The sequence below is a fragment of the Ictidomys tridecemlineatus genome, chromosome 3 (genome assembly GCF_052094955.1).
Source record: "Ictidomys tridecemlineatus isolate mIctTri1 chromosome 3, mIctTri1.hap1, whole genome shotgun sequence".
Taxonomy (NCBI): Eukaryota; Metazoa; Chordata; class Mammalia; order Rodentia; family Sciuridae; genus Ictidomys; species Ictidomys tridecemlineatus.
In genome coordinates this window covers 81,792,604-81,820,268 of record NC_135479.1, presented here as the reverse complement: position 1 = coordinate 81,820,268, position 27,665 = coordinate 81,792,604, and the positions used below count along the sequence as shown (strand labels likewise).

Below are 27,665 nucleotides of genomic sequence, written 5' to 3'. Positions count from 1 at the left end.
CTTCATGTGCCACTGGATACCTCTCTTGGCATTACCCAAGATATTTTGGAAATGGTGGTGAGAGACAAATTGATTTTCATCATCTCCATCCCCAGGAAAAGGCCAAGAATGCTGTAGAGTACAAAGACTTCCAAAATTCAAACTCCTTGAAATTTGGAATGGAGGGCTTCCCACATTTGCGCACAATTATATGAAAGAAGATGGGATTTTAATGAGCTATGGACAGAAAAATATGGAAAGTCAATTAAGGTGTCGTGAACAGAAACACTGGAACAAGGAATGGCTGACGGGCATTCATCTGGGGCGAGATACCAGAAAGGTTAAGAATGGAAATTGTTTTTAAAAGAAGAGACACAGCTTTGGCTCCGACTGGGGTGGGGTTAGGGGCGGTGACTGCATAGGACTGAACCGCTGTGTGTCAGAACAAAGCTCTCCCCAAATTCATATTCCAGAAGCTTCTGCCAACAGCAGAGGAAGGTGCCTTTAGAGCCGCTTGTCCTCATGTGACCTCCTTCTCCTCCATTCCCTGAAGGTCTGTGAGAAAGACTCAGAAGAGCAAATGCTACAAATCTCTGAAAGGCTCAGCTATGCCTCCAGGCTAAAGGGAGAAGTCTCAGCTTGATGGGAGCATTAATTCTGTTCCGTTTGATTCAGACATTTATTGAGCACCTCCCGTGTACAACACAGGCACAGTGGGGGGCTCAGAGGGATTCAGTAATGAGCTAGACCATGACCTGGTCTTCCAAGGGTTTAAAGAGGTCAGAGGTACGGCAGTGCATTTACCAGAGACTTTATTATAAAATACAAAAGATCAGAGGAAGACTGGAAGAGTATTCTTTTTTTCCAACTAACATTTTAAACGCTTGTGCTATTACAATAGGGGGAAAAAAAAACTATGTGTATGAATCCAAAAAATCCTACACGCATGCACAGGTAAATTTATGTTTAAAAATTGTTCCATCTCAGAGGTGAAACAAGATGAAAATTAGAAAAGTTATACCATGTATCAGTTATCATCAGAGCAAAGATTTATTTAGTGATAACATTTGATGCTTGGGATGGTGTACGGAGGGGTCAACATACACAGCTTGTGAGTTTGTGAATAAGCAAAATCTCTCTGGAAAGTGATTTGACATTGTATATATCTCGAGCCTTAAAATAGTCATAACCTTTGACTCAGTAATTCCACTTCCAGGAATCTATTCTAAGGAAATAACCAGATATGTGGTCAAAGGTATAAGCACACAAATATTCATCATCACATCATTTATGAAGGTGGACAATGCGAAACAAACTAAAATGCCAACAATAAGAAAAGAAGAAAATTGGACTGTGGCATGTCAATATAATCCGTAATCAGGCAGCCTTCTAAATTGGGTTCTGAAAAGGTTTTTAGTAAACCATTCATTATGTGTGTTGAGTAGGGGAAAAAAAATCAAGATACCAAACTGTAAATGATAAGATTCTAATTTTGTTTTTAAAGATATTTCATATATATTTGTATGCATATGTGCAATATTCATTTATTTTATATGGATTGCAGTGGTAATGGAAGAAAATACCAAATAACAGAATGTTTAAAGGTGATTATCTCTAGAAGATGAGATGATAGAATGTGGGGTGGGGTGGGATGGGGGTGGTATTTACTTGTTTTATACAGTTGATGTCTTTTTCTGAATTTTCAGCAGTGAACATAAGTTTGGCACAGCAGCTTGGCCTACTGTGGGCCCATGGGACTCCAAGACACAGCTCACTGAGAGGGTCCCTGGGTCTTGGCACTAAGCTGGCCTCTGGCTTCAGCTGCAGTAGAGATTCTGCATCTTCTCCCTGCTCCAACCAGCTCCTGTCTGTCCTCTCTCCATCGGGTCACTCTGCCCTACATTCCCAAATCCTCCTTTTCTTACAGAGCCCTGTATTTGGTGCATGCCTGTCTTCTCACACTGCCACTGTCCTTGACTTGCATCTCCTCCAGAGAGCCAAGTTCAGGTAGCAGTAGCCATGAGCATGCCCACGGGAACAGCCAGACTTAGACCCTCTCACCCTTGCAAATACTCTGTGCTCTCCCCTCGCTCCTAACAATGGCCTGAACTGCTCCTCAGATGGGAGCCGAAGCCCTGCCCATGGCAGACCAGCCGTGGCTGCTCTACAGCTCCATGCCCACCCACCAACTCTTTCTCCCTGTAGCACACAGTACCAGGCAGATGGCTCTGCTTCCGCTCCTTAAAACATGCAATTTCTCTCTCACCTAGAGCACTCCTTCCAGCCTCTCCACCCAGGCTCCCCCTCTCCCTGGAGGTCCCACACCCTACTTTAGTGCCTCTGTCCTACTCATTCATGGGTCACTTTCACCTAGGATAGGAGTCCCTCCCCTGAGCTTACTCTTTCATTTCACTGTGCAGCACTGCACATAGTAGGGGCTCAAGACCAACCTTGTCTATGCCAGGCTGCACCTTCATGGCCAACTGAGCAGAAGCAGAAAGCCTTCTTACAAGTTTAGTCATGCTCACCTCAGAACAGTGAGGGGCTTATTAAATTCCTTTTAATGTCTATGAAAATGGTGCACTTCTGCCTCCCTCTCCATCCCTGGCAGGGTTACTTCACTGTTCCTGAAGACTGCTGAGTGCTCCTGGCCACCAACTTGTGACTACTACCAATGCCACCATGTGTCCCCCCTACTGATGCCACAGAGCATGAAAAAAATCTGTCCTCAAAGGACCAGATCAAGGCTTGAGGTCAGAGAATCTTTTCCAAGGCTTAGGTAGAGGCTTGTGGGAAGGAGACGTGTTCGCAGTGATTGCTGACAGCTGTTCTTCCCTTTAGCCTGGGCACTAAGCAGCCTCAGATCACAGGGTAGGGACTGTTCAGCCTATGAGCTTTGGAGCATTAGAAATGGGTGGGTATGAAAGGTTGAGATGTCCCTTGCTTCCCATAAGATGCCTGTAAGATCTTATGTAAGTCGCCCTAGGTTTCTAAGCATCCGTCTTTCATCTATTAGGTGTGGACCACGCAAAGACAGCTCACGGAGGACACACGGTGTTGGGAGTTCGGTGCAGGTAGGAGGAAGCAGAGCAGAGCTGAGCCATGAGCCCTGCTGGAGAGGCTGCAGCTGCACAGATGTGATGTCGCATCTTCAAGGAATGGATTCTGTGGCTCACTGAGTTTCTCTATATTAGCAGAATGGTGACATCAAACAATGAGTGACACAGGAAGAAAGACAGATTCCTCCCCCTGTGTGCATGGAGAAGAGCATGCCATGTCTGCAAAATCCCCACTAAGAGCCTTCCTTTCCTTGGCCCACACGTATCTGTTGAAGGGAGAGAAACTTGCCTCTTGAGAACCCAAGAAAGCTAAAAGGGTTATGATGACTGGTGGCGCCTGAAGAATGCCTACTTCTGAGGAAAGAGAGAATCAGGACATCCCCCCCCCTTCTCTGGTCAGGGTCTCCTCTACCAGGAGTCTGATGACTAGCCCTCATCTCCAAGGCAACGAAGCCAGCTCAGGGCCAGAACCACTCAGGCAACTGACAAATCCCAACTCAAGTAAAAGAAAGAGAAGCTTCAAGCTGTAAGTGACAGCTGGACATGTCATGTGACAGTCATGCATCACTGAACAAGAAGGATATATTCAGGGAAATGCATCTTTAGGTGATTTCATCATTGTGCAAACATCATTGAGTGTACTTACACAAATCTAGATGGACTGTAGTCTACTACACACCTATGTAGCCTATTGCTCCCAGGGCCATGGTGAACAAAAAGATCAGATTAAGTCCAGCACAAGAGAAAGTGGCACCATCAAGAGTCTAATCAATTGGAGGGATATGAAGCTTCTGGTGACATAACACCACATACTGTTTATAGAAAATCTTGTATAAGTAGAAAAAGTGCACTCTCAAATAATGATAAAATGTAATAAATATGTAAACCAATAATGCAAATGTTTATTATCATTAGTGTTATCTATTGGACTTAATTGTATGTGCTGTACTTACTGGTAGTCTCAGTTTGTTTACACCAGCATCACCACAAACATGAGTAATAGGTTGTGCTACAACATCACCATGGTCACGATATCACCGGGTGATGCGAATTCTCCAGCTCCATTATAATGGTATGGAGCCACTATCTACATGGTCCATCACTGACTGAAATGTTATATTCATAGGCGAGAATACAGAGATCCTTGAAGCCCATGTTATTCAAGATGATAGCAAGGTGGTGGAATTTGTATGTTAAGGAAAACCTAGAGGTAGAGAGGCCAGATGTGTTTGAGACAGAAGAAATGGCTTTGGCTGCAGGATACATGGGTCTACAGAAAGAGGGTGGGCCCAGGGTGTGAACTGTGGACTTAGAATCTGGTCTTTGTCCTGTAGGAACAGCAGGAGGTGGGATTTGAGCAGATGGGATAGAACCTCTGTCTAATGCTATGTCAGTAGCTCAGCCTTCTCTTCTGCTCCCCTCCCCTTTCCTGATATATCCAAATGCATGTACATACATTTCTTTCCCCATAATATCTCTCTCTCCCTCCAGGAAGAGGTCTCCATGAATAGATCCTAGGAAATGGGATGCAGCTGAGTCAAACAAAGCCAGGAAGTGCAGAGGGGAGTGAGAAGCTAGTCTCCTCTTTATGCTCCTGCTCTTGGCAGGGAGTATCTCTGCAAGCCCCAAGAACTGAGCTATTGCATGACAGCTATGAGGAAGAGCCCCTGGGGAGTGGATCCAGGTACTGGTAGCATTAGGATTCAGGGGCAGTAGCATCTCTCAGATCAGCCAACTTGGCCTCATTTGCTCTCACTGTCACTTGGGAAATATTTGTCTGTTTCTAAAGATGTTCTAGGTTGCCACAATTGGAAAGTAGATGCTGCTGTCACCTAGTAGGTGTGTTGCTAAACATCCTGCAATGCACAGGACAGCTCTCTACAACAAACAATTATTTGGCCCAAAAAGTCAATGGTGCCAAATGAGAAGCAAGCCCTGTTCCAAAGTCTCAGATTCCAGACATAGTGGAGAAGCAGGATGCCCCCATACTGTCTTACTAGACCTCTGGCTGGCACACTTGCAGGTCTTCATGTGCTCCAGAGGCAATTCTGGGAGGGGACATCATGGTGAGAGAATCCCTAAGAGTGACACTTTCCAGCATGGGAATAAGAGCATGTTACTATAAGGTAAGTGGACGTCAGCCTCCCTGCTTTCCCCACTCAGCAACAAGGATTATTGGACAGGAGCTGCTGGTGGTTTCTGTACTCTGAAGGATAGAGGCAATACTGTCCCAGGACAGTGGAAGTGACTCTGGCACCTGAAAGCCACCTCAGCAGTCTCTAATAACCCAGGAAGTTTGCATGGTCCATAGTCCTTTTCCCCCAGCTTCCCAGACCCTCCTGAACATGTATGTGCCCATGTGTATGCATGACACAGAGAGAAAGAGCCCATACACATGTAAACATGGAACAGGACTCAATTTAGCAGGAAAAAATCCTGCCTTGGGAGTCATCCACCTCCAGCTGCCCATCCAAAGGCTCAGATCTCTAGGGACACCAGTTCAACACTTACCAAAAGCCAATGATAGCTGCCCAGTCGGTGATGAGGTGGTGGTGATACAAAGGGGCAGCAACCCTTATATAGGCCCATGTGAAAGCCAAAGGCACTGGGGGAAGACCTTCAGAATCTGAGGGTGTGGCTGTGTGCATCCCCTCCACACACCCGGCTTCATTACTGGCTTATCACTCCACCTGTCCCTTTCCTCACCCTCAAAATGAGATAAGAATGACAGCTAACATTTGGAGACCACTTACTATGTGCCAGGCACCTTACATGCATGTCATTCTCACAACAGCCTTGTGAGAATTTTTATTACTCCAATGATACGGGTGAGAAAATGGAGGAGAAATGGCTGTTCCAAGATCACATGGCCAGCAAGTGGTGGAGCCGGTACTGGAACACAGCCGCCCAATACTGGCAGTTCTAAGGAGAAGGTGGAAGCTCCTGGGCCCATCTGCAAAGCAGGTCAGTATAGTCTGATGTTAGAAGGGGTTCCAGAGGAAAGCCCTCCATGTGGACAGCATTTATTCATGGTGGAAATTCAAATTAGGGAACTGTCCTCTACCCCGTGGGCCTGCAGTGCCAAAGGCTACCAGGCAGATGCCCATGTAAACACTCCTTAGACCCACAGCCAAGTGCCCTGCTGCTGTTGGCTGGGCAAGCTAGACCAGCTAAAAATAGAGGGTTCTCAGGTCCAGCTCCCTGACAGCAGCAGGCAGCCCCCTGTGCCCCAGCCTCCTCCCTCCCTCCCTCCTCCTTTCCCCTGAGAGCAGGAGTCAGTCTTCTAGAAGGAACAGAGATTTTACCACTTCCATTTCAGGCCAAAGAAGATAGTTAGCCTGATGTCCAGTGGACACGATTTTAGTTCTGGACTAGCCATTATGCGGAGGTTGTGACCCCAACACCCACCAACTCCCTCCTATAGAGAAAGCTGCCAACCTCCAAAACCCACCCAAAAAATGAATGAGGCCCAGGCCAAAACCTGACCAGTTTCGGCACACCTTGCAGTTTATTCGGGAACCCCCTTGCTGTCTTTCCTTCCTTGAACTAACTCTCAATGTGGATGGCACTGTGCCATTTCGTCATTGGCCAGTGACTTTTCTCAGGAGGTCCCTTTTGGGACCCCCTACCCCTAAGTTCCCGGAGATGGTGGGGATGAGACAGCAGCCATGGGGGAGAACAGTCCCGCAGCCCAGGATCAGCGCTTCAAGCACAGGGGGCGAGAGGCCAGGGACACCAGGAGGGACGCTCTGGAACCCGCCGCCTCTGCGGACCACGGCCTGGGTGCAGGTCAGGGCTAGGCTTGGGGATTTCCTTTCAAAGGTGACTTAGAGCCGCTTCATTAGGATAGCGCCCTCCCGGGCGGGTCCTAATAGTGTGTTTGGCAGAGTCAGCGAAACGCGGCGCCCAGTGGCTCTGGCGGCGGGGGAGCGCCCTCTCCCGCGCCCTGTCCGCTCCCGCGCCAGGCAGCGGTGCGCACGGGGCCATTTGCAAAGCAGGCAGCCTCGCGAGCAGCCGCGGCGCGCCGGCCCGGAGGGAGGTGGCACCATGGAGCTGAAGAAGGACAGCAACGCCGTGTCCATCGACATGCTGTTGATCGTGCACTCGGAGAAGCGCCGCGCCGCACAGGGCGCGCACATGGACTCGCAGGCGGACCCGGGCGCGCTGCTGCAGCGCCGAGGAGGTAAAGCGCGCCCAGCCCGGGTCCCTCGGCCCCTTGGCACCTCGGCCTCCACGCCCCAGGGCCGGCCCGCCGAGGGAAGTTTCGTATGCCCCCGAAAGAAGTCAGCAAGCCGGGTCCTCTCCCCTACAGCTGCCTGTGCCTCCACGCCTTAGCACCGGCGTCCCATGGCAACGCGTAGCCGGGTGGTTGTCCTAGCTTGACTCCCAGTGTGGGCCTCTGGGTGCTTTGGTGACCCCGGAGCCTGTTTCCTTGGAACCACTCCCCGAAGGGTGCAGATCAGGGTTAGAGGATGCCCTGGAGAAAGGGGGCCAGAGCCTCGGGCTGACTCATGTGTGGCAGAGGCCTGCTGCCCCATGTAGCACACTGCAGGGCACGAGGGACCCAAGGGGCATCTGTGTACTGAGCCAGATTCTGAGACGAGGAGCTCCCTAGGTGGCCTTGCACAACTTATAACCTCAGTTTTCCCTTCTTCAGTCTCATTCCCAGCCTCCTACAGATAGAAAGAGCACAGGCTCGGGTGGGATGGTTCTGCTCTCTCAGCTTGAACTTGTCCATCAATGTAACTTGTTCTACAGACTTTCTGGGGGAGTGAAAAGTGGTCAAATAAAGTAACTGGTTATAGAGCGATTGTGGAAGGGGACCCTGGCCTCAACTCAGAAGCAATGTGAATAGAGTATAAATGGTTAATAATGGAGGTTAAATAAGGCCCTGAGAACCATGGGAACCTAAGGGTCCTGGTCTCCCAGGCTGGTGTGGGGGTGCATGTCTGTCCTAAAGACTCTGACACCAGAGGACAGTACACCAGGTCTTTAGGAGTGATGTTTGATAGCCCTTATGAGAAAATGATTTCTCCCTCCTCACCCCCCAACTTCCCCTCCAGTTCTGGAGCTCCTTGGAGCTGGCTGCCACTCTACCCCTGGCTCTTCTGTCCCCAAAGTCCCAATGCACATTGACCAGCCACCCTCCACCTATCCCATTAAAGCACCAATTCTGTGAATGGTCTTGTCCCACAAGCCACCCAGGCTGGATAGGTCTTGGGGAGGCAGTCCTGGGAAAGAAATAGACCCTGGAGGGCTGAGAACATCGACAGGTGCTCCAGTCTTGGAAGGATATGGGGGTCAGGAGTTGTATAAGTTAGTTGGTTCTCTAGTTCTCAGAGCAGATCCTGGGAGAAAGGGAAATAAATGGCCCACAGGGTATTTGTAAGTAGGAAATCAGCAGAGGTCATCAGCTTCATGAAAGACAGGAGACTGCTCCTACCACATGCCCTGCAATCCAGACCTACCCCCTGTGTGTGTGTGTGCTGGAGGAGGTCCCATTCCAAGTCACCCCATGAGTTCCCACATCTTCACCCCTCTGATCATGTCTGTCCTAAAGACTCTGACACCAGAGGAGGCCAAAGGACACAAAGAAGCAGGAAATGCCAGGCAGGGACACCTCTCTGAAAGGTACCTGGAATATAGCACAGCTCCCCATGACTCTAGACCATCACATTTTGCACTCATGACCATGACTCGGGGAGGAAAGCATCCCTGCTTGATAGGAGCTGATAGATTTCTACACATATTTTCCCAATGGAGGTTTCTCAAAGATGCTATGACAGTGGAGAAAACTGGCACTCATTAACAACCAGACAGTTCTGCTCTAGAATGGATAAAAAGGAAAGAACAAGCCTTCAATAATGCCAGCCATCAGTGATGTTCAGTAGACCTCAGGCCAAGTCAGTCTGCAGGCCCGCTCCCTGAGCTGCAGCACCAAGGGACGAAAATACCAAGCAAAACTAGCTTGCCCAAGGCCTCTTATGATTACACAAAATCCCAAACAAACACCGGCCACTTGCAGGTGTCTCCTCTACATGACCATTTCCCCACTGGGGAATGGCTCTTCCTCACCTCTGCAAATAAGGGCCTGAGCCCCATATATGAAGAGTGAAGCTCAGTTACTGCCACAATTCAGACACTGGGTGGCCTTGTGGCAGAAAGGAGTCAGAGGGCAAGACAGCCAGGAGAGCGCAGATAGGCTAATCACAAGGGCTTTGGGCTGCAAAGCCAGTGGATGTTGTCTCCTTTCTTCTCTGACTCTAGCATCTTCCCAGTTATTCCCTTAGAGCAGAACTTTTCGCAAAGCTTGCTTTGGCGGGGAGAGCTCATATATACCTGTGGCAGTAGAGGAGGTAGCCTGTAGCTGCCTGCACCAAGTCTGGAAGAGCTATATGCCTAGATTTTTATCCCAGAAGTTTATGTGACTCATGCATTCCGTTCCACTAGTACATCAATGGGAGTTCCAAGTGGTCTTTGGAGGACTTCACAAAAAAGAAAGGGACTAAGGAGGAATTGGGGGCTTGTGAGTGATTGCAAGTTTGGAGAGCTAGACTCAAGGCTGAGTTTCCAGGAACTGTGCCACAAAGTGTGCTACAGAGCTGATCTGCAGAGGGAACTTCTGCAGCTACCAAGGTACACTGGACTTTTCTTCTATGCCAGGAACTCACTTTGATTGCAGGAGCTCCCACTGCCAGAACATATGTCAGTTTCATGCCAGGAACTTGACCTTGCAGCTACCACTTCCAGCTGCTGTCAGAGAAGTCTTCCTTTCCCTTCCCCATTGCATCAGCAGCAGACAGAGTCTGACTCAGGTACATCTGATTGAACCTAGGCCACACAGGTCCATGCTCTAGCTGTAAGGGAAGCTGGGAGAGCAGGCTACTGTCACTTTCCATTCCCATAGAGGGGTGGGCATGCCTATCTCTATGACAATTCTATTTTAACGTGTTTTTTTTTGATGTTTTTGAATTTTGAGGGTTGCCTTCTTTTCCTCAAATACATCTCATTTGAGGGCAGCCTCCCTTGGATCCCAAAAGAATCAACTTCCACCAGCCCCACTTTAACACAAATAAGTCTGCACTTAGTACATGCTTGCTTGCCTGTGCCTCCCTCTGCAGAGAACCTCACTCCAGTGTCCTTGTTATTTCACAGGATTCCAAGGTGTTGGAAACGGAATCCGGAAATGGCAGAAATTAGAAGGAAATGAACTTTATGGTAAATTCTCCTTTCCTTTCTGTTTTCTTTTCAACCTCTGCAATCTAATACATTGAAAAATAACTGGAAGGGTTGGGTTTCATTCATTTGAAGACTGGCTCTAGACATCTAACCTCTGAGCAAAGAATGGCTGCTTGTGATTCAGCCAGGCCTCTAGGGCTGCTGTGAACCTGGAAAGTTTTCCCTGGCATCAGGGCCTCTGCTCTCCTGGAGGCTGGTGCTGGGGAGCAATGCCATGAACTTGAGCACCCACTTGTTTGCTGGCTAAGCAATAAGGGAAGACTTGGCCTCCCTTGGGTGATGAGGTTTGATTGTGTTCCCACAGAAGGTTGGTCTGCACATGTCAGTCACAAGGCTATCCATTTATTTATTAATTTATTTTCTGAACGGAGGGGATGGTGGCCTGCCTTGGGCCATTGATGCCTGGGGAGGCACTAGTCAAGGAATCTGTTTATAACTCCCTACTGGCCTGCAGGCCTGGGACCCAGAATACAATAAGGAGTCAGTTTCCAAAACCTCTCTCTCTCTCTCTCTGGTACCAGACATCTCTCCTCCCTGAAAACTCAGCATCCCTCTGGAAGTGGTTTGGATGGGCTGATTATAATGAGCCCTGTTCTTTGCCTTTCAGGGATTCATAATCCCAGGCTTCAGGGACAAACATCAGTGACAGTACATGGGATGATACATGAAAATTCTAATAGGAATCAGACCTGCACTCCCAGAGCCCCCCTATGGAACTCCATCAGACCCCAGCTGTGTGAGCCCTGGAATCAGATAGTGGGGCTTATCATATGCCAGTCTTAAAAAAACCACCCTCCGTGACCCTTCCCAAATGGGCAAATAGGACTGCAATTGAGTAAAACCACATAAAGATGCTCTGTCATCCTTCTTACAGTAACAAAAGGAAAGGATTGGGTTTCAAAAGTAAGTTCATTCATCATTTCCTCCACAAATATCTTTAGTGTCAGGTAAAGTTTCAAATGTTGGAGAAGAAAACAGTGATCAAGGCAGTCTGGAAACCCTGTCTTTGTAGGACTACATTAAAATTATAATCATAATACCATTCATTGCTGTAGAGTCTCAAAATCATGGTGGTGAAATGTCTTCCTGTTTCCCCTGCCCAGCTCACGGGTAGAAGTCATCCTCAGGACATGCCTGCTCCTCACCAGGGAGACCACCCCTCTGTGTCCTGACTCTTGGGCATACATGAGTGCAAAGGCTTTCTTTACTTTGTTCCTGGGACCATCAGGCAGTAGACATGCCAGCTTTTGCTCTAGCAGACACTATAGCTAGTTATGGGCTAGTGAGAATTATAATCAGGACTAGACCTCCGGAAACCTGTCAGCCTCAGAAATGGCCTTCAGGGCGTGTGTGCTGGGCAGCGTATGAGTGGGCAAGTGGGCAAAGTAAGCCACAGGTGGGTGCAAAGAGACACAGCATCCTTGTTTACTGCAGTTCTCTCTGACCTTGCCCGAGTTGTCTGACATTCCTCTTAGGAAATCTCAGGAATGAATTGGAATATACTGAACTCCTGCTATTTTTTACCATCTTCCAGGGTCCTGATTTTGGGGAAAGTTAGTGGAAAATACAAAATAATGCAGTAACTATTTCAAGACTATTACAAGACTCTTGTAAAAGACAGGAAGTGAGGGCTGGGGCTGGGGCTCAGCAGTAGCGCACTTGCCTGGCATGTGTGAGTCACTGGGTTCGATTCTCAGCACTGTGTATGAATAAATAAAATAAAGGTCCATCAACAACCCCAAAAAAAATATTTTAAAAAAAGACAGGAAGTGGGTCCATAAAGAGGATGATTAAAATAGTTCTTGCAAAACCACCTTGAGAGCTGAGAGTTTGGAGTAAATGCAGAGCTGGGAAGGGACTCGACAGAGTCCTGGTTCCAGAAAAGATGAAGGTTCTACCACTCCTCCAATGCATGTAATTCAAAGTGAATTTTCCTTTATTTTTCAAATGGCATGTTTGTAATAGGCCAGAATTAAAACAGAAAGAAGAAGATGCCTCACTTTTTTCTGTGTTTCTAAATTCCAAAATCTGGGCTTCGGGTATTGAAGCTTATCTTTCCTCATACATGCCCTGGTGGAGCCCAAGACACCCATTCCTGGTGACCAGCAGGCCGCCCAGCCCTGGCAACTGGATACTTTCATCTCAGAAGGAAGCAGCTGATGGCCTGGGCTGGTAGAGTGTGCACCAATGAACATGGCATTGATCCAGAAGGGCACATTTTTCCCCCTGTTGCTGCCCTCTATACTCCTTGGACCTGGGTGTTGGCAGGTGTGGGGAGGGGGCCCTGGAGAGCTCCAAACTTTTAGAAGCAGCAGGTGTTGGCACTGAGCCACACTGCCACCCAAATAGCTTGCCCAGCAACGGGCTTCCCCTGCTGTGATTGGCTGCTTTCCTTGGTCCTGGCCAAAGTCTGCCTAGCAGCACAGTATCCAATGCCCTACAGCTAGAGGGAAACCAGTCATAGAGCCCTGACTATAAATACCGCACAGAAGCTATGCCAGCCAATCACCCTCCTTGAGGATTCCCTTCCCGGATCCTGTTTCCTCCTGGAGATGCAGCCAGCTGTGCCCACAAGAGGCAGCCTCCCTGTCCTGCCTGGTTCTGGCCTGGGGCTCCAAACCAACATGCCATATCACCCTGCATTGGCAGACACAGCCTAGCCTCGGCTAACTAACCCTGGCCTGGGGGCTTCAGGGGCCTGGTTCAGCTTATTCACCAGAGAAGACTGGAGCAGTCAGGCTTGTCCCAGGGAAGGCCCTGCCAGGTAGATCACAGGTCCTGACCGGCTCAGGGTCCCCTTTCCCATCCACCTCAACTGGCTTCTGCTTGGGATCAGGCATGGGAAGCATCTGAGTGACCCATTTGGTTGAATGTACAAAAGGAGTCATTCAAATGGAATCTGTTCAGCCCAGTACCCTAGGGACAAACTAATTCCCAGGCTGAGGCACTGGTTCCAGTGGTCACTCCCTGTGGCAGGCCTGCTGCAGGCCAGCCGGAGGCCAGAGGAAGAAGATGGCAGGACAGGGTGGTCGTGGTGGAACCTCCTACTGCCGTAGTCTGGCCCTTCCCCAGCTCCTCCTCTTCCCCCTGAAGTAGAGGTTCAAGGGCAGCTTCCGTAAGACCAAGGCACAGCCCTGGCAGCCAATAGGTAGCAGGGGTGAGGGAGAGGTCATACTGCTCATAGGAGAAGCAGGGAAGCCTGAAGATTCCCCTTTGATTGCCTATGGCAGAGCCTAGGCATCTCTCTGCAGTAGCCTGACCCTGCTAGGCTCTAAGGACAAGTGGTTTTCAAAGGACAGAAATATCTATGGTGTATGGATAGAACCTGTCCTGTGATGTTTATGAAACTGAATCAAACCGCACATTGTCCCCACTCCAAGGCTGGCATAGGGACAGCTGCCCCTTGTTCTCCTAACAGAGAGGTGGGAAGTTAAGATTTAGGAAACTTGGTGTTCAAGTTCCAAGTCAGAACCTCCCATATGTGGAGATCGCATGAGGTCTCCATGCATGTGAGAGTATGCAGTGACACCTGTCAGTGTTGTGTTATGGCTCCACAACATTAGGGATATTACCGGCCTGGTCCTGTGAGCCCCAGCCTGCGCTGGCTCCTGCTGGCAGGTGGAAGGGGCATGTGCACATGCGCTCCCAGGCATTTGCCTCCATATTCAGGTGCATCTCTGTGCTGGTTCACAGGTGGTGTGCACACCATGGGGGTGTCCACAGGGGGTGTGCATGTGAATGGGCCAGGCCTGTGGATGTGCTCAAGCCTGCCTTTCTTGCAGATGCACACAGCTCCCTGCTCTGCCCAGGGAAAATTCCACTGTGTTCCCAGTGGTCACTGCAGGCCTCTCTGTCTTCCTTAAATAGGAAACCTGGCAGAGAAGCAGCACCCTCAGCAGCCCCAGGTCATCACTTCCTATGACAACCAAGGTAAGTGACTCGCTCGCTAGTGGTAACCTCTCTTGTGACTGTCCCTCTGGTACTGCTGCCCCAGCCAGAGACAGACCCGGATGTGGAGCTCAGACCTTGGAGAGCAGCTCCTCTCTGCGCCCGTGGAGGTTTGGAGCAAGCACCCTTGTCCTCTCCTGGCATTCTAGAGGAAGCCCTGGGAGGTTTCATGGTCTGTGTCTGCCCTTCATCAAAGGTCAAAAAATAAAGTCCTGCTGGACACAGTGGCACACACCTGTAATCCCAGCAGCTCGGGAGGCTGAGACAGGAGGATCGAGAGTTCAAAGCCAGCCTCAGCAAAAAGCGAGCCGCTAAACAATTCAGTGAGACCCTGTCTCTAAATTAAAAATACAAAAAATAGGGATGTGGCTCAGTGGTCTAGTGCCCCTGAGTTCAATCCCTGGTACCTCTGCCCAAAATAAAGTCCTTGTGGCACCAAACCCCATCATCATCGTCACCACCATCATCGCCATCACTATAGCTAACCTTTAATGAGTGCTAACCCTGTGCCAGGCTCTCTGCCAAGCCATTTCCATATTTATTCTCACGGGCGTTAAGCTTCTCAGCAATTCTATTTAATAGGTGCTCTCACGGTCCTCATTTTACAGATGGGTAAACTGAGGCTTGGAAAGGCTGTCATATGTCCAAAATCACACGATCAGCAGGAATCAGAGTCGGCACTTTGATCCATTGCCCTCTACCCCTCAGCAAGGTCTCAGCTGTTACCCGGCTCAGCTTCTGCAATTCCCCTGGAAACCCGTCTCCCCCTGCTGGCTGATGGTGTCCAAGCCCTTCTCTGGCCTGAGTCAGTGGCTCCTTGGCCTCTTCTGAAACTGAGCCTGCCAAGAGCTTTCCACCTAGTGCCAAGATGGAGTGATAGGGCCCTTCCTTGAGAATCCTTACTTTTCCAGGACAGGTTCATGGCAGCTCAGGAATGGCAGGCAACAGCATCACCAGGCTGATTCTGCAATCAGCTGGATCTGGGAGCATGACAGGATAGAGATAGGAGGTCATGGCTGGAGGTGAGGGCTGACCAGAGACCCCCCCACACCCACCATGGTTAACAGCTCTTCAGTAGAGTCTCATGGACTGATGTTGGAGGATCCTCAAAGGCTCAGCCCAAAGAGTTTGTCACCAGGGCCTTGAAACCCTAATCTGCAAGGAAATCATCTGATGACATCCAGGGGAGGATAGCAGTACCCCCTCCCTTCTGAAACAGGAAGCCTCTGGAAACCCAAGAGCCCTCTGGGAATTGCTCTCTGAAATGTAGGCCTCCTCAACATCTTCACAGAAAGGTGCTGGCAGGTAGTGAGCAAAGGCCAGTCAACTCGGGTCACCAGCATGAGAGCACGAGGGAGCCAGCTGTCTTTGCATTCTGTGTTTTATGCTAGAATTCCTGGGACTGCAGCCCAGGATAGACACTAGAGCCCAGTTAGTGGGCCCAGCAAGACCTGCCACCTGCCCTGACCACCATATGGACAAGCCCGGGCCCTGGCTGTTTCTCTGAAATGAACTTAACTGCACGTCGCTCATGAGCTACCTTGCTAGAAAGAGAGTAGACTAGCCGGCCACTGGTGTCCCTTAGCCACACAGATAGAGGTTCCCGGTCTTGTGCATCCCACATCTTGCGAGGAAGGGAGGACAATCCTAACAAGTGAAACTCAGTGAGGCAGGGGAGGCCGAAGCAGAAAGGATGATGGGGTGCAGGGGACCTGCTAGCAAATTTCCATCAACGTGGTGGCTTTCACAATTCAAAAATACTGACACTTCTGGAGTGGAAATCTAAAATCAGCTGCCCTGGGCTTTTGGAGGCTCTGCGGAGGAAGTCATTCCTGGCCTCTTCCTGCCCCTGAAGCTGTTGATGCTCTTGACTTGTGGTTAGTATTCCAGTCTCTGCTTTCATCACCACCTACCTTCTCTCCCCGTGAGCAGTTGAGTCTCCCGATCTCCCTCTTATAAGGATATATATGGTTGCATTTAGGGCCCAGTGGCAGCCAGGATAATCTCTCTACCTGCCGAGTCTGCATTTAAGGGTATCTGCAAAGTTCGCTTGCCATAGAAAGCAACTTTCACAGCTTCCACAGATCCCTGGCATGCTTGCCTGTAAAGGCCATAATTCATCCTACCATGAGGGATCAAAATAGAGTAGGTGAGAAAGGCCTCATTGAGAAAGTGACATTTGAACCAGGAAAGAGGGAAGGGAGCAAGCCATGAGGGCATCTGGGGAAGACCTTTCAGCAGAGGGAGAGATGGGGTGCAGAGGCCTGAGGCAGGATCCAGGGAGCAGGTGGCTGTGGCTGGAAGGGGAGGGAGGGGCATGGTTAGGGGAGGGAAGGAGAAAATGCGTCAGAGAGGATCTAGGGCAAGACCTGCAGGGCCTGGGGCTACCTTAGGCATGCTGGCTTCTAATCTGAGTGTGTTAGAAAATTATTGGATGGTTTGGGACATGACTGCTTCCAACGTGTGGAGAATAAACTGCAGGGGCCAAGGTTGGAAGTGAGAAGACCCCCTAGGAGGCATGATCCTGTAGCAAGTTTTTCCTGTGGTCTGGATCCCAGATGTGAGTCAAAGACAGGACCTAGACAGTGGGGAGGATAAAGGGAAAGGAGATGTGGTGGGATGGGTTCCAGAAGAAACAGGAAGAGTTCAGATTTGGCCCTGTTGAGGTTGCTGCCAGCACCTATCACATTCGAAAACAGTGACTTACTCCAGTCAGTATTTCCCATGTTACTTTCTTCTTATCCAATGAGCCTTGAACTTCTTAAGCTCTGTTCTCTGGACTACTAGAAGCTCTATCTATCACAGTAAATACAGTGACTTCTATGTGCCAGACATCGAGCTGAGCAACTTTTATAACTCACCTCATTTAATCTTCACAACTACACTCTGGGGATGGGGTTGTCACCCCCATTTTACAAATGGGGAAACTGAGGTTCATAGAAGTTGAAATAACTTGCCCAAAGTAACACCGCTAGCAAAGCCAGACCCAGGAGCTGAACCATACCTGAACACTCCCAGAGCCAGTGGGCTTAACTAGTCTACCATGCCACTTCCTCCATAAAGGACAGGGACCAATATGGTGGCCAAGTTGGATGCAGGACCTCCATCCCACTCCCAAAAAGAAACCCAAGATTTCATCCAGAGATGGCTGTTCAGAACTCTCAGGTCTTCATACCGATGGGTCTTCAGAAGACGGATCTGTGATGCACGTATGGATTGGAAGACAGGAGAGTGATCTGTAGGAGGAGGCCCTGCGACTTCAGGTCCAGCGGGTTATTTTGAGGAGTCTGTATTTCTTTCGGCCTCCTGTCCTTCCAGTCATCAGCTCTTAGCACCAAGCAAACACTCTTGGACCAGAAGGGGAGCAACCTTCATTGATCATGCATGAGCTTGGGGACACTGCCACATTTGCAGACCTGGGACTTCCTTGTGGAACTCCATTCTGCAGAAGGAGTCATGAATGTTCCTGTGTTTTCAAGGTCCATAGGAAACCAGGGGCAGAGGGGACTGTGAGAGAAACCTGTCATCTCACACATCAGCAGGGGCCCACACAAGTTCAGCCCTGAGCTATGGCACCCTGGGGTGTCCTCTCATACCAGAGCAGCTATTACGGAAGGGGGCCCTTCATGCTGCATTTGGTAATACCTATTGAGGTGGTGCTCTGTTGATGTTCCACAGAACCGGACATTTCCTTGTCCCCACCTAGCATCATGCTGGAATGTTACAGCTCACCACTTCCTGACTATAGCACCCTGGGCAGGACCCCAGCACACCTCTGTTGAATACCTGCCCAGGGTCTGTTTAAGGTTGTTTTTACAACAACAAAAGCTTTAACTAAGGTTTTCCCAACTGTCAGCTAATAACAGGAAAAATTTCCAAGGCAAATAATCCAGGTCGTAAGCATAGCAGCCTGTTACAGAAAGAGTTAATGAGACCTTAAGTAGGGGATGCAAAGTATCTAATGGCAATCCGGCAGCTCTGCTCACACATGTCTACTCATGCATGAGTGCACACTCACACACATGTACACACTCACATGCATCCACACACTCACATATCTGGCAATCTTTGTTAATTGATCAGAGCTCCAGGCAGCCACTTCCAATCAGTCAGAGCTAATGAACAACACGAAACCTGTTTGCCCTCCCTGCATTAGGTATTCTGAGCAAATTAGGCCTTTGCACACATCCTGATTGAAACCTGAAGATATCTGGAGAGGAGATGTCAGGCAGGAGAAGCATCCTGACTGGATAAAAGGCAGGCCCAAGGTGGTACACATTCACAGCTGAGCTTGTTTGCTCCTGTGCATCTCGACTTCTGAGAGGGTCTGAAAGAAAGACAAGCCAGTGGGATTTGGGAAAATGGCCTGGGAGCCACCTCGTGGGGTTCGTGGGAAATAATCTCTAACATGCTTTTACTAAAATGGCCAGAGCTGCAGTTTCAAAAATGCTGTTTGCGTGACAGCTAGTAGAGCAGGGGAAGGGTGCCCTGAGAGAGGAGGGACAGGCCACCTAGAGTCCCAGGAACATTTGATCCGAAGGGGATTCAGTTGCACTTAGAGCTGACTGTGAATATTATTCCACATGATGACTCTATAATTAGAGATTGATCAAGTTAACATTTTTTTCTTAAAAGAGATGTATTTGATACAGGAATGTCAAAACCTACAAACCCTCAGTAGTTCATGCTTTTAGGAAGCTCGAAGCTCTCTAGTGAATGCTACCCACCTTGAGACCACATGCCCACCCCACCCCTGGTCCTGGAGCTTGAGAAACCTCCCAGAAGTGCCCTCAAGCACCGGTGAATGAAAGCAGGACTCACACTCCCCCAGAGCAGGGAGGCCAGAGTTTTGCTCTTTTCTTTGAGGCAGTGATCAACAAGAGCACAGCTTTGGAGAAAAGTCAGGAAATGGGACTGAGGAGAATGCCGGACATTGACCCCTGTCCAAGAGGAAAGGGGAACTTCAGGAAGGAGAGAAGGGATTGGAAAGTGGTGATGGGCAGAGCTTCTGGGCCAGGCCCTTGCTCCAAATGGGACTTTCACAACATTTTGTGTTTTAGCTCAATTGCACTTTGCCAGAGACATGGCTGAATAGGGAGTGGTTGGAAGTACCTGGCCACTATGAGAATTTTAGGAAGAGGTTTGTTATTGATCCTGATACCAACAAGTTGCCTATTTTGACAGCTCCTCGAAATTTACAGAGCCTATTCTAATCCAGCATTTTTTCTGTATTTGATAAAATAATCCCGCATTAAATAAGAGTTTTTTGTTGCAGGACTTCTCAGAGCATTCTGGTATGTGACCTGCAAGAGGGGAGAGAGGGGGCGTGTTTCTCAATTCATCTTGCACGAAGATTCTTTGGAGCCTTTTACCACCTGGCATCCACTTTGAAAAATATCTCAGAGTGTTTTGGATAGAGAAGGTGAATAGGCAAAGTAGAAGAGACCCCTGACTGTGTCTCCAGAGGGAGACACGCAGGAAGTATTTGCCAGTGAAGGTGATAGAACCTGATCCTATGACCAGAACTGAATTGTGCCTTCAACTCTGAAACATTTCATGTCTGCATTATCAAATCACAAGGCTGATTTTCTTTGACACAATGCATGTGCTAGAAACTACACTTCAAAATGAATGTTAGTGCCGAGTGCAGAGATGCATGCCATAATCCTGGGACTTGGGTATTACAAGTTCGAGGTCATCCTCAGTAATTTGGCAAGGGCCTAAGCAACTTAATGAGATCATGTCACCAAATAAAAAAATTAAAAGGGCTGGGAATATAGCTCAGTGGTAAAGTACCCCCAGGTTCAATCCCCAGTACCAAAAAAAAAAAAGACAGAAAGAAAATGAATGTTAGTTAACCCCTTACAGCAATGCCTGTGAGACCACATGGTATCTTTTTTAATCGTTTTGGGAATTGCCCTGTTTGGCGTTGCAGAACTACCACAAGAAAATCAACCACATTCTTCTGCAGAAAAATAACTGCAACATATTTAGCAGACAAAGCGTTGATTTTTAAAACTCTAGTAAAAACAACAAGGAAAAAGTAATAAATCCATAGGGAACTAACCAATTCATAAAATAGGAATTTAAATGACAAATATAGGAAGACTACTCTAAAAATTAAAGAAATATATGAAACAATGCAGTATCATGGTTCACTGATAAAAGCTTAAAGAATTAATCAAAGCAAATGTCCGTCATCTATTTTTGCATTACACACCAGCACATAGCTCAGCTGCTGAAAACAGTGAGCATTTCCCAGGTTTGAAGCCTGCAGGTTGGCTGGACATTCTACTTGTCAGCTGGTTCTCAGCTGAGCCTGGCTCCTGGCTGAGTTTGCGCCTGTGTGTCATCAGCTGGTGGCTTGGCAGGAGGCCAGCTGTTCTCAGCCTCACCTGAGAGGCTCTGCTGTGCTCCCTGTGGTCTCTGCTACCCAGCCTGGCACGTCCCCGGGGCAGTTGTGGCTGAGATTCCAAGAATGACAGCGAGGGCTGCAAAGTCTCTGGAGGGCTAAGCTCAGAACTTGTATAACATCACTTCTGCCACATGCGAATTGGCCAAATGAAGTCAGAAGGTCAGCCCAGATTCACAGGTTGGAACAAAAGACCTCTCACTGCAAAGAAGGACAAAGTATTGTGGCCAGTTGTGCAAACACACAAGAATAAGCAAAATGGGCATTTCTCTTGCATGGTTGGTGAAATTACAAACCAATGGAATAATTTGTGGGAAAAGTTTGCTGATTTCTAACAAAAGTCTTAAAAATCCCCTTTACTCTTTTATTTATATTTAAGAATTTATTGGAATGAGCCAATTTGAAAAGTTAGAGATGTTTATGTCAGAATCTTCATCAAATTACTGTTTATAATAAGCAAACATTTGGGGAAAAGCAAAATATCCAACAAAAAGGGTTTGCTTGAATAGATTACAAGCCATCTGTAAAATAGAGTATTATGGGCTAGAGATATAGCTCAGTTGGTAGAGTGTGTGCCTTGCATGTACAAAGCCCTGGGTTCAATCCTCAGCACCACAAGAAAAAAAAAAAGAGTATTATGCAGCCATTTAAGATGATACATGTGGCCGTATTCACCCACATGTAAAAACTTACATGACAAAAGCAGATTATATAAAGCATGTTGACTGTATTCCTGCTTTTGGATTTTTAAATGTAGAAATTACATCTAAAAGGATTTTTCACATTCTCTTTTGTATCTTTCTGTAACATCCAGATTTTTTTTCCTTTTAATTTTACTTGTTGTTTTTTTTCCCCCAATCCTTAGGGATGTGCTTAGTATTTTTATTTTATTTAAGCACTCAGTAAAATGTAATTTTTTAATTTTATATTAACATTCAGTAAAATATAATTTTTGTAGCATGTAGCCCTGAGTTTCAACACATGCACGGATTCACTGAACTACCACCATAAGCAGGATATAGAACAGTTCTGTCTCCCCCAAAATATTCCCTTGTGTAGACTAATTCTCCCATTACTCCTTGTGTTGTAAAAGTACTTGACGTGGATGTACCACTGATTGTTGATCTATTCACTCACTGAAGGACATTTAGGTCATTTCCAGCTTGAGCTGCTGTACACATTCATGTACAGCATTATATGAACACGAGTTTTCATTTCTCTGAGTTAAATGCCCAGTAGTATAATTGTTGGGTGGTATGGTAAGGACCTGCTTTGTTTTATAAGAAACAGCCAAACATTTTTTTCCAGAGTAGCTTTTCTATTTTACAACCCACCAGCAATAGATGAGATCCAGTTTCTCCGCATCTCTGTCAGCATGTAATTTAAAATGATGCTATTGCTCTTCCAATAGATGTAATATCTCAGGGTGGTTTTTAATTTGCCTTCTCCTAAGGCTGATGATGCTAAACATCTTTTTGTATACTTATTTTCCACCTGGAATCTTTTTTTTTTTGTGAAATATCTGTTCTTGAGCCCTTTCTGCTAATTGCCTCTGTACTTTTATAAAAAAAAATTGTCATATTCATGTGAATCTCTTTCTTGACTTTTATCTGTTTCATTGAGCTATATTATCTATCCTTTTGCAAAAATCACAATGTTGTGATTACTGTAATTTTATTCATACATCTTAAAATCAGATAGTGGTAGTCCTCTGACTTTTTTTTCAGAACCCTGTTGGTTATTCTAGTTTCTGTGATTTACCACCTAACTCATAGAATCATCGTGCCTATATCTACAAAATTTCCCTAGGGGTTTGATTGAATTTGCATTAAATTTTAGATCAATTTAGAGAGAATTAACAATTGACTATACTGAATCTTCCAATGCATAAGCTTGATATGCCTTCCCACTAATTTAAGTCCTCTTTAATATGTTTAATCTTATTTAAAAGTTTTTTAGTATACAATTACTGCATGGTTGGAGGGTGTTTGTTTGTTTGTTTTATATTTATACCTAAGTGGTGCAATTTTGGAGATATGGAAATTGGTTATTTTTAAGTTAACTTTCTAATTTTTATTGTTAATATAGAGAGATTATTTTAACCATATATTCTGAGACAACCCTAAATTCATTTTAGGAGTTTTTAGATGACTTGGAATGTTTTTTACATACCATCTATGAATAAGAACATTATAGCTATTATTTATTTTTCTTGTCTTATTGCATTGGGTAGTAGTATTTCCAGTGCAAGTTATTAGGAACACTGAAAGTGGACATTTGTGACTTGTTTCCAATACTACAAAGAAAGTATACTATTTTCACCATTGCTGTTATCTATATACATTTTGATAATACCCTTTGTCAAATTAAGAAAGTTTTCTTTTATTCCAATTTTTTAGGAAGTTTTCTCATGAATTGATGTTAAATTTGTGAAAAGTATCTTTTTTAATCAACTGGTATGATCCTGTGGTTTTTCTACTTTAGCCTGTTAATGTAGTGAATTATATTTATTAATCTTCAGATATTAAACTAACTTTACCCTTCCAAAATAACGACCCATGGTTGTTATATATTATTATCTTGTTGTATTTCTGGATTTAATTTTTTACACTTTGTTGAGAATTTCGTGTTTATTTTCATGAGGATTATTAGTCTGTAGCGTTCTTATGCTGTCTTTGGTTTTGTATAAGACTAATGCTGGTGTCTTAAATGGAGTTATGAAATGCTCACTGTTCCTCAGTTTTCTGAATGATCTTATGAAGAATTGGTATTCTTTCTAAATATGTGTTGGAATTTACCAATGAAACCATCTGGGCCTTGCTTTTTGGTGAGGAGGTATTAGGAATGTTCAGGTTATCTAATTCTTAAATGAGTCTTTTGGTAATTTGTGACTTTTAAGGAATTGGTCCATTTTATTTAAGTTGTAGAAATTATGTGCATAGCATTGTTTGTAGTATTCCTTTATGATTTTGGTACATATGGGGGGTGTATAAAGATGTCCATTCTAATGTTAATGACTGGACTCCCAATTTGTGTCATAACTCTTTTATCTTCATCACTCAAGCTATAGGTTTATCAATTTTACAAATCTTTTGAAAGAACTAACTTTTGGTTTCATTGATTATTCTCCATTGATATTATTTTAAATTTCACTGGTTTATGTTTTTATCTTTTTCATTTCCCTCCTTCTTTGCCTTAGGTTTAATTTTCTACTATTTCTCTACTTATTAAGGTGGAAGCTTAGATTACTGATTTAACATCATTCTCTTTTTTGATATAAGTATTTAATGCTATAGGTTTCCCATGAAGGACTGTTTTGCCTTCATCTTACATATTTTGATGTACTGTATTTTCATTTTTGCTGAGTTCAAAATATCTTCTCTGAGACTTCCTCTTTGGGAGGATTTTTAGGAAGTAGGTTACTTAATTTTCAAGTGTTTGGAGGTTTTCCAGCTAATCTTTGTTTTTAACTTCTAGTTTAATCCCACTATAGTCAAAATGGCCAAAGAAAAACTTCATATGATTTCTTTTTTTTAACTTTTTAAGGTTTGTGTTATGATTTAGGATATAGTCCATCTTGGTGAATATTCTATGGGCACTTGAATGTGTATTCTGCTGTCATTTGATGAAGTATTCTATAAACATCAAATAAATTCTGTTACTTAATAGTATCACTCAATTCTTCTATATATTTGATTTTCTTTCTACCAATTCTCTCAATTACTGAGAGGAGAATGCTAAAATCTCCAACTGTGATCTAGATTTGCCCAGCCCTTCTTTCAGTTCTATCAGTTTTTGTTTCATATATTTTAAAACTTTGTTGTAGATGAGTATATATTTAAGCTTATCATGTCTTAGTGAAATGACTCATTTATCATTATGTAGTGTTTCTCCATCTCTGATATCTTCTATGCTCTGAAGTCTACTGTGTTTGATATTAATACTGCAACTCCAGCTTTAATTTTTTTTATTTGTTCTTTTTAGTTATACATGATTGTAGAATATATTTTAACATATTTACACAAACACAGAGTGTATATTATTCTAATTAGGATCCCAGTCTTGTACATGATGTGGAAATTCACTGTGGTTTATTTACCTATGTACATAGATTCATTCTACTCCCTTTCCTATTCCTGTCCCCCATCCCTTTCCCTCATTCTTCTTTGTGTAATCTACTGAACTTTTATGTCATCTTTTTTTAACTAATCAATGTCACAATGAAGTTGAACCCTTGGGAACAGGATATAGTTCAGTCTCCTTTCTTACCCTTTCTTACAATCTCTATTTTTAAGTAGTGCACTTACCCCATTTACACTTAATAAAATTATTGGTACATTTGGATTTAGGTGTTCCACTTTATTTTTTGTTTTCTATTTGTTCTTCTGCTACTTCTTTCCTGCTTTTTTAAAATTATTTTTATATCTTTCAGAATAATATTTAAATTATTTATTGTTTTATGAAGATTTTTCTCTTTGTATAGATCTTTTGTATGTCTTATAGTATTCATATTTCACTATTCACATTCTAAGTATTAGTAATGTTAACATTTCAAACAGAATGAAGAGACTTTACTTCCATATAGGTAGTTATCATGTATTTTATGTCTACATATGCTGAAAACCTATTAAACAATGTTAGGATTATTGCTCTCAATCATCATTCATGTTAAAGAATTTAAGAGGAATTGGCTGATATATTTACGTAGGTATTTACCAATTTTACTCCTCTTCCAAGTTTCCCTCTAGCAACTTTTCTCTTCCATCTGCAGAACTTCCATTAGAATTTCTTTTAGAGCAACTCTGTTGTTAATGAACTCCTGGTATTGCTTTATCTATGAATGTCTTTATTTTACTTGCATTCTTCCATGGTATTTTTACTGGATATAGAATTCTGCTTTGACAGTTTATTTCTTTTTGCATTTTTAAAATGTTCCACATCCCTCTGACCTGGTTTCGAACAAGAAAACTGCAGCAATGCTATACATAATGTATTATTTTTCATGGTCTACTTTAAATAATTTTTTGCCTTCGATAATTTGATTATAATGTGTCTGGACTTGGATTTCCTTATTTATCCTGTTTGGGATTTGCTAAGTTTCTAGAATATGTAAGTTATGCCTTTTATCAAATTTTGGAAATTTTTGTTATTTCTTCCAATCGTTATTCTGCACCACATTATTTCTCCTTTCCTTCTGACATGAGTGTTAGACTATTAGATTCCTATCTGATAAATCCCTGAGGCATTGTTCACCTTTTTCCATTGTTCAAACTGAATAGTGTCTGTTGCTTTATCTTCAAGATCCCGGACTCTCCCCTGTCCTCTTGAGCAAATCTGGAAGTTTCTTAAAACTATTTTATATTTCAGTTCTATCATCTCTCTTCATTTCTTCTTTACGTCTTCGATTTATTTGCTAATACTTTGTATCTTTCTGTTTATTTCAAAACTGTTTGCCCTTGCTTTTTGGAGCATGACTGTCGTGGCTACTTTAAAGTCATTGTCTGACTTGAATCTGTATCATCATGGGATTGACAGCTCTTGATTATCTTTTCCTTTTCAAATTGAGATTTTTCTTGAGTCTTCTGCTAAGTAATATAGGGTTGAAATCTCTGAGGTGCTCTACAGATCTACCCTGTATGGGCTACCCACTGTGAAGCTCTGGGCTTGAGGATGCCTTTGAGTCCAATCAAGGTGATGCCAGAGAGGACAAGAGAAATAGACTCAGTGCCGGTTTGGTGATTCTTTCAATCCTGATCTTCTGCTCCATCTGCCTTCTACCATTGATTCACAGGATCTGCAGGTGGTTTCCCGGTGCATTCTATCCAGGATGGACAGAGGCCTCTGGTGGGAGACAGGAGGTGGAGTGTGCATATTCCATCTTGCCTAGATCCAGAAATTGTCTGCTTAGTATGTTGTTTCATTTTTTTTATAGAAACAGGAATTATTTGCATATGCAGAAGAAAGCTCTAAAACAAATGGTGTTTTGTTGTTCAAACATCTGTCACAGGGCAGCACGCCCTTCCTGGCAGCACCTGGCTGAAAACAGCACCTCCTGCTCCTTTTCAGGGACACAGCTGACAGTGGAGGTCCACCCTCGAGACGCCATGCCCCAGTTCCTCAAGAAGTTCTCCTTGGCTAAACGTACGTACGTACAGGGCTGCTGCTGGTGGAGGGGTGGCAGGGGCCACTGAGGGCAATGGGTGGGCCAGATTGCAGCCTGGGTATCTTCTGAGGGATGGGGAAGAGTAGCCTCAGCTTGCAAACTGGGAAAAGGCAGAGAGCTATGACAATGTCTTCCTGGGATACTCGCTCTGCCCACCCAGCTTCCACGGTTCTTCTGTTTCTGGAATTAGGCCTGGGTAACACTGGGTAGGTGGCTGAAGGTACCTTTCGTTACAAGAGTATTGTTGCTGGTGTTTTAGATACGATTTGCTGATTGTCTAAGCAACAGGGTATACAGTGCTAAATACTTCAGTAACTTCATAGCCCTTTGGTATAAACTGAAATTACCCCCATTTGGTTTTTTTCTTTGTTTTTTTTAGATCAGCAGAGGCTCAGAAAGTCAAAATAACTGCCCAAGTTACCCAGCTAGGAAGTGGGTCAGAACCCAGGTCTGTTTCTGAAGCCCGTGATCTTAACTTAGCACCCAGTGCCATGTACACAGGCCATGTTCAGGGCCACAGTGGCTTCTCTGATCCCTTCTTCTTCCTCTATCTGTCCATCTCATGGCTAATCAGAGGCCTTAGAAGGCCAGGGAAAGGATGCTACAGAAAACTGAGCCTCAGTCCTCCCACGTCCACTCAATAGGCCACAGCCCCCCCAAGGCTAGCAGGCCCTGCAGTCCTCAGTGTTCAGGATCCCAGTCCAGTGTGGACAGGGAAGCTCAGGAAGCCACTGGCTGGGTCCATTTCTCAGACATATGACCTTGAGCATATGGCTTAACCTGAATGTTGAACTCAATTTTCTTATCTGCAAGAAGAGGAAAATGCATAAACCTCCCCCTAGGATCACTGTGAGGTCAGAAGAGA

General features: G+C 45.4%; 1 protein-coding gene across 2 annotated transcripts in view; it reads left to right on the top strand.

Annotated features, from left to right (window-relative positions):
• Nucleotides 1-6,913: 6,913 nt before the first annotated feature.
• Nucleotides 6,914-27,665, top strand: part of Ky (kyphoscoliosis peptidase) — a 46,503-nt gene continuing 25,751 nt past the window's right edge. Inside the window, exons 1-4 of one of the 2 annotated variants that reach the window (XM_040269824.2) lie at nucleotides 6,914-7,221; nucleotides 10,194-10,256; nucleotides 14,145-14,207; nucleotides 26,704-26,778. In XM_040269824.2, the coding sequence (XP_040125758.1) occupies nucleotides 7,086-7,221; nucleotides 10,194-10,256; nucleotides 14,145-14,207; nucleotides 26,704-26,778 (337 nt within the window). In that variant the 5' untranslated portion in view covers nucleotides 6,914-7,085. The remainder of the gene's footprint in view (nucleotides 7,222-10,193; nucleotides 10,257-14,144; nucleotides 14,208-26,703; nucleotides 26,779-27,665) is intronic. The other variant, XM_005327039.5, reaches the window with a different exon arrangement.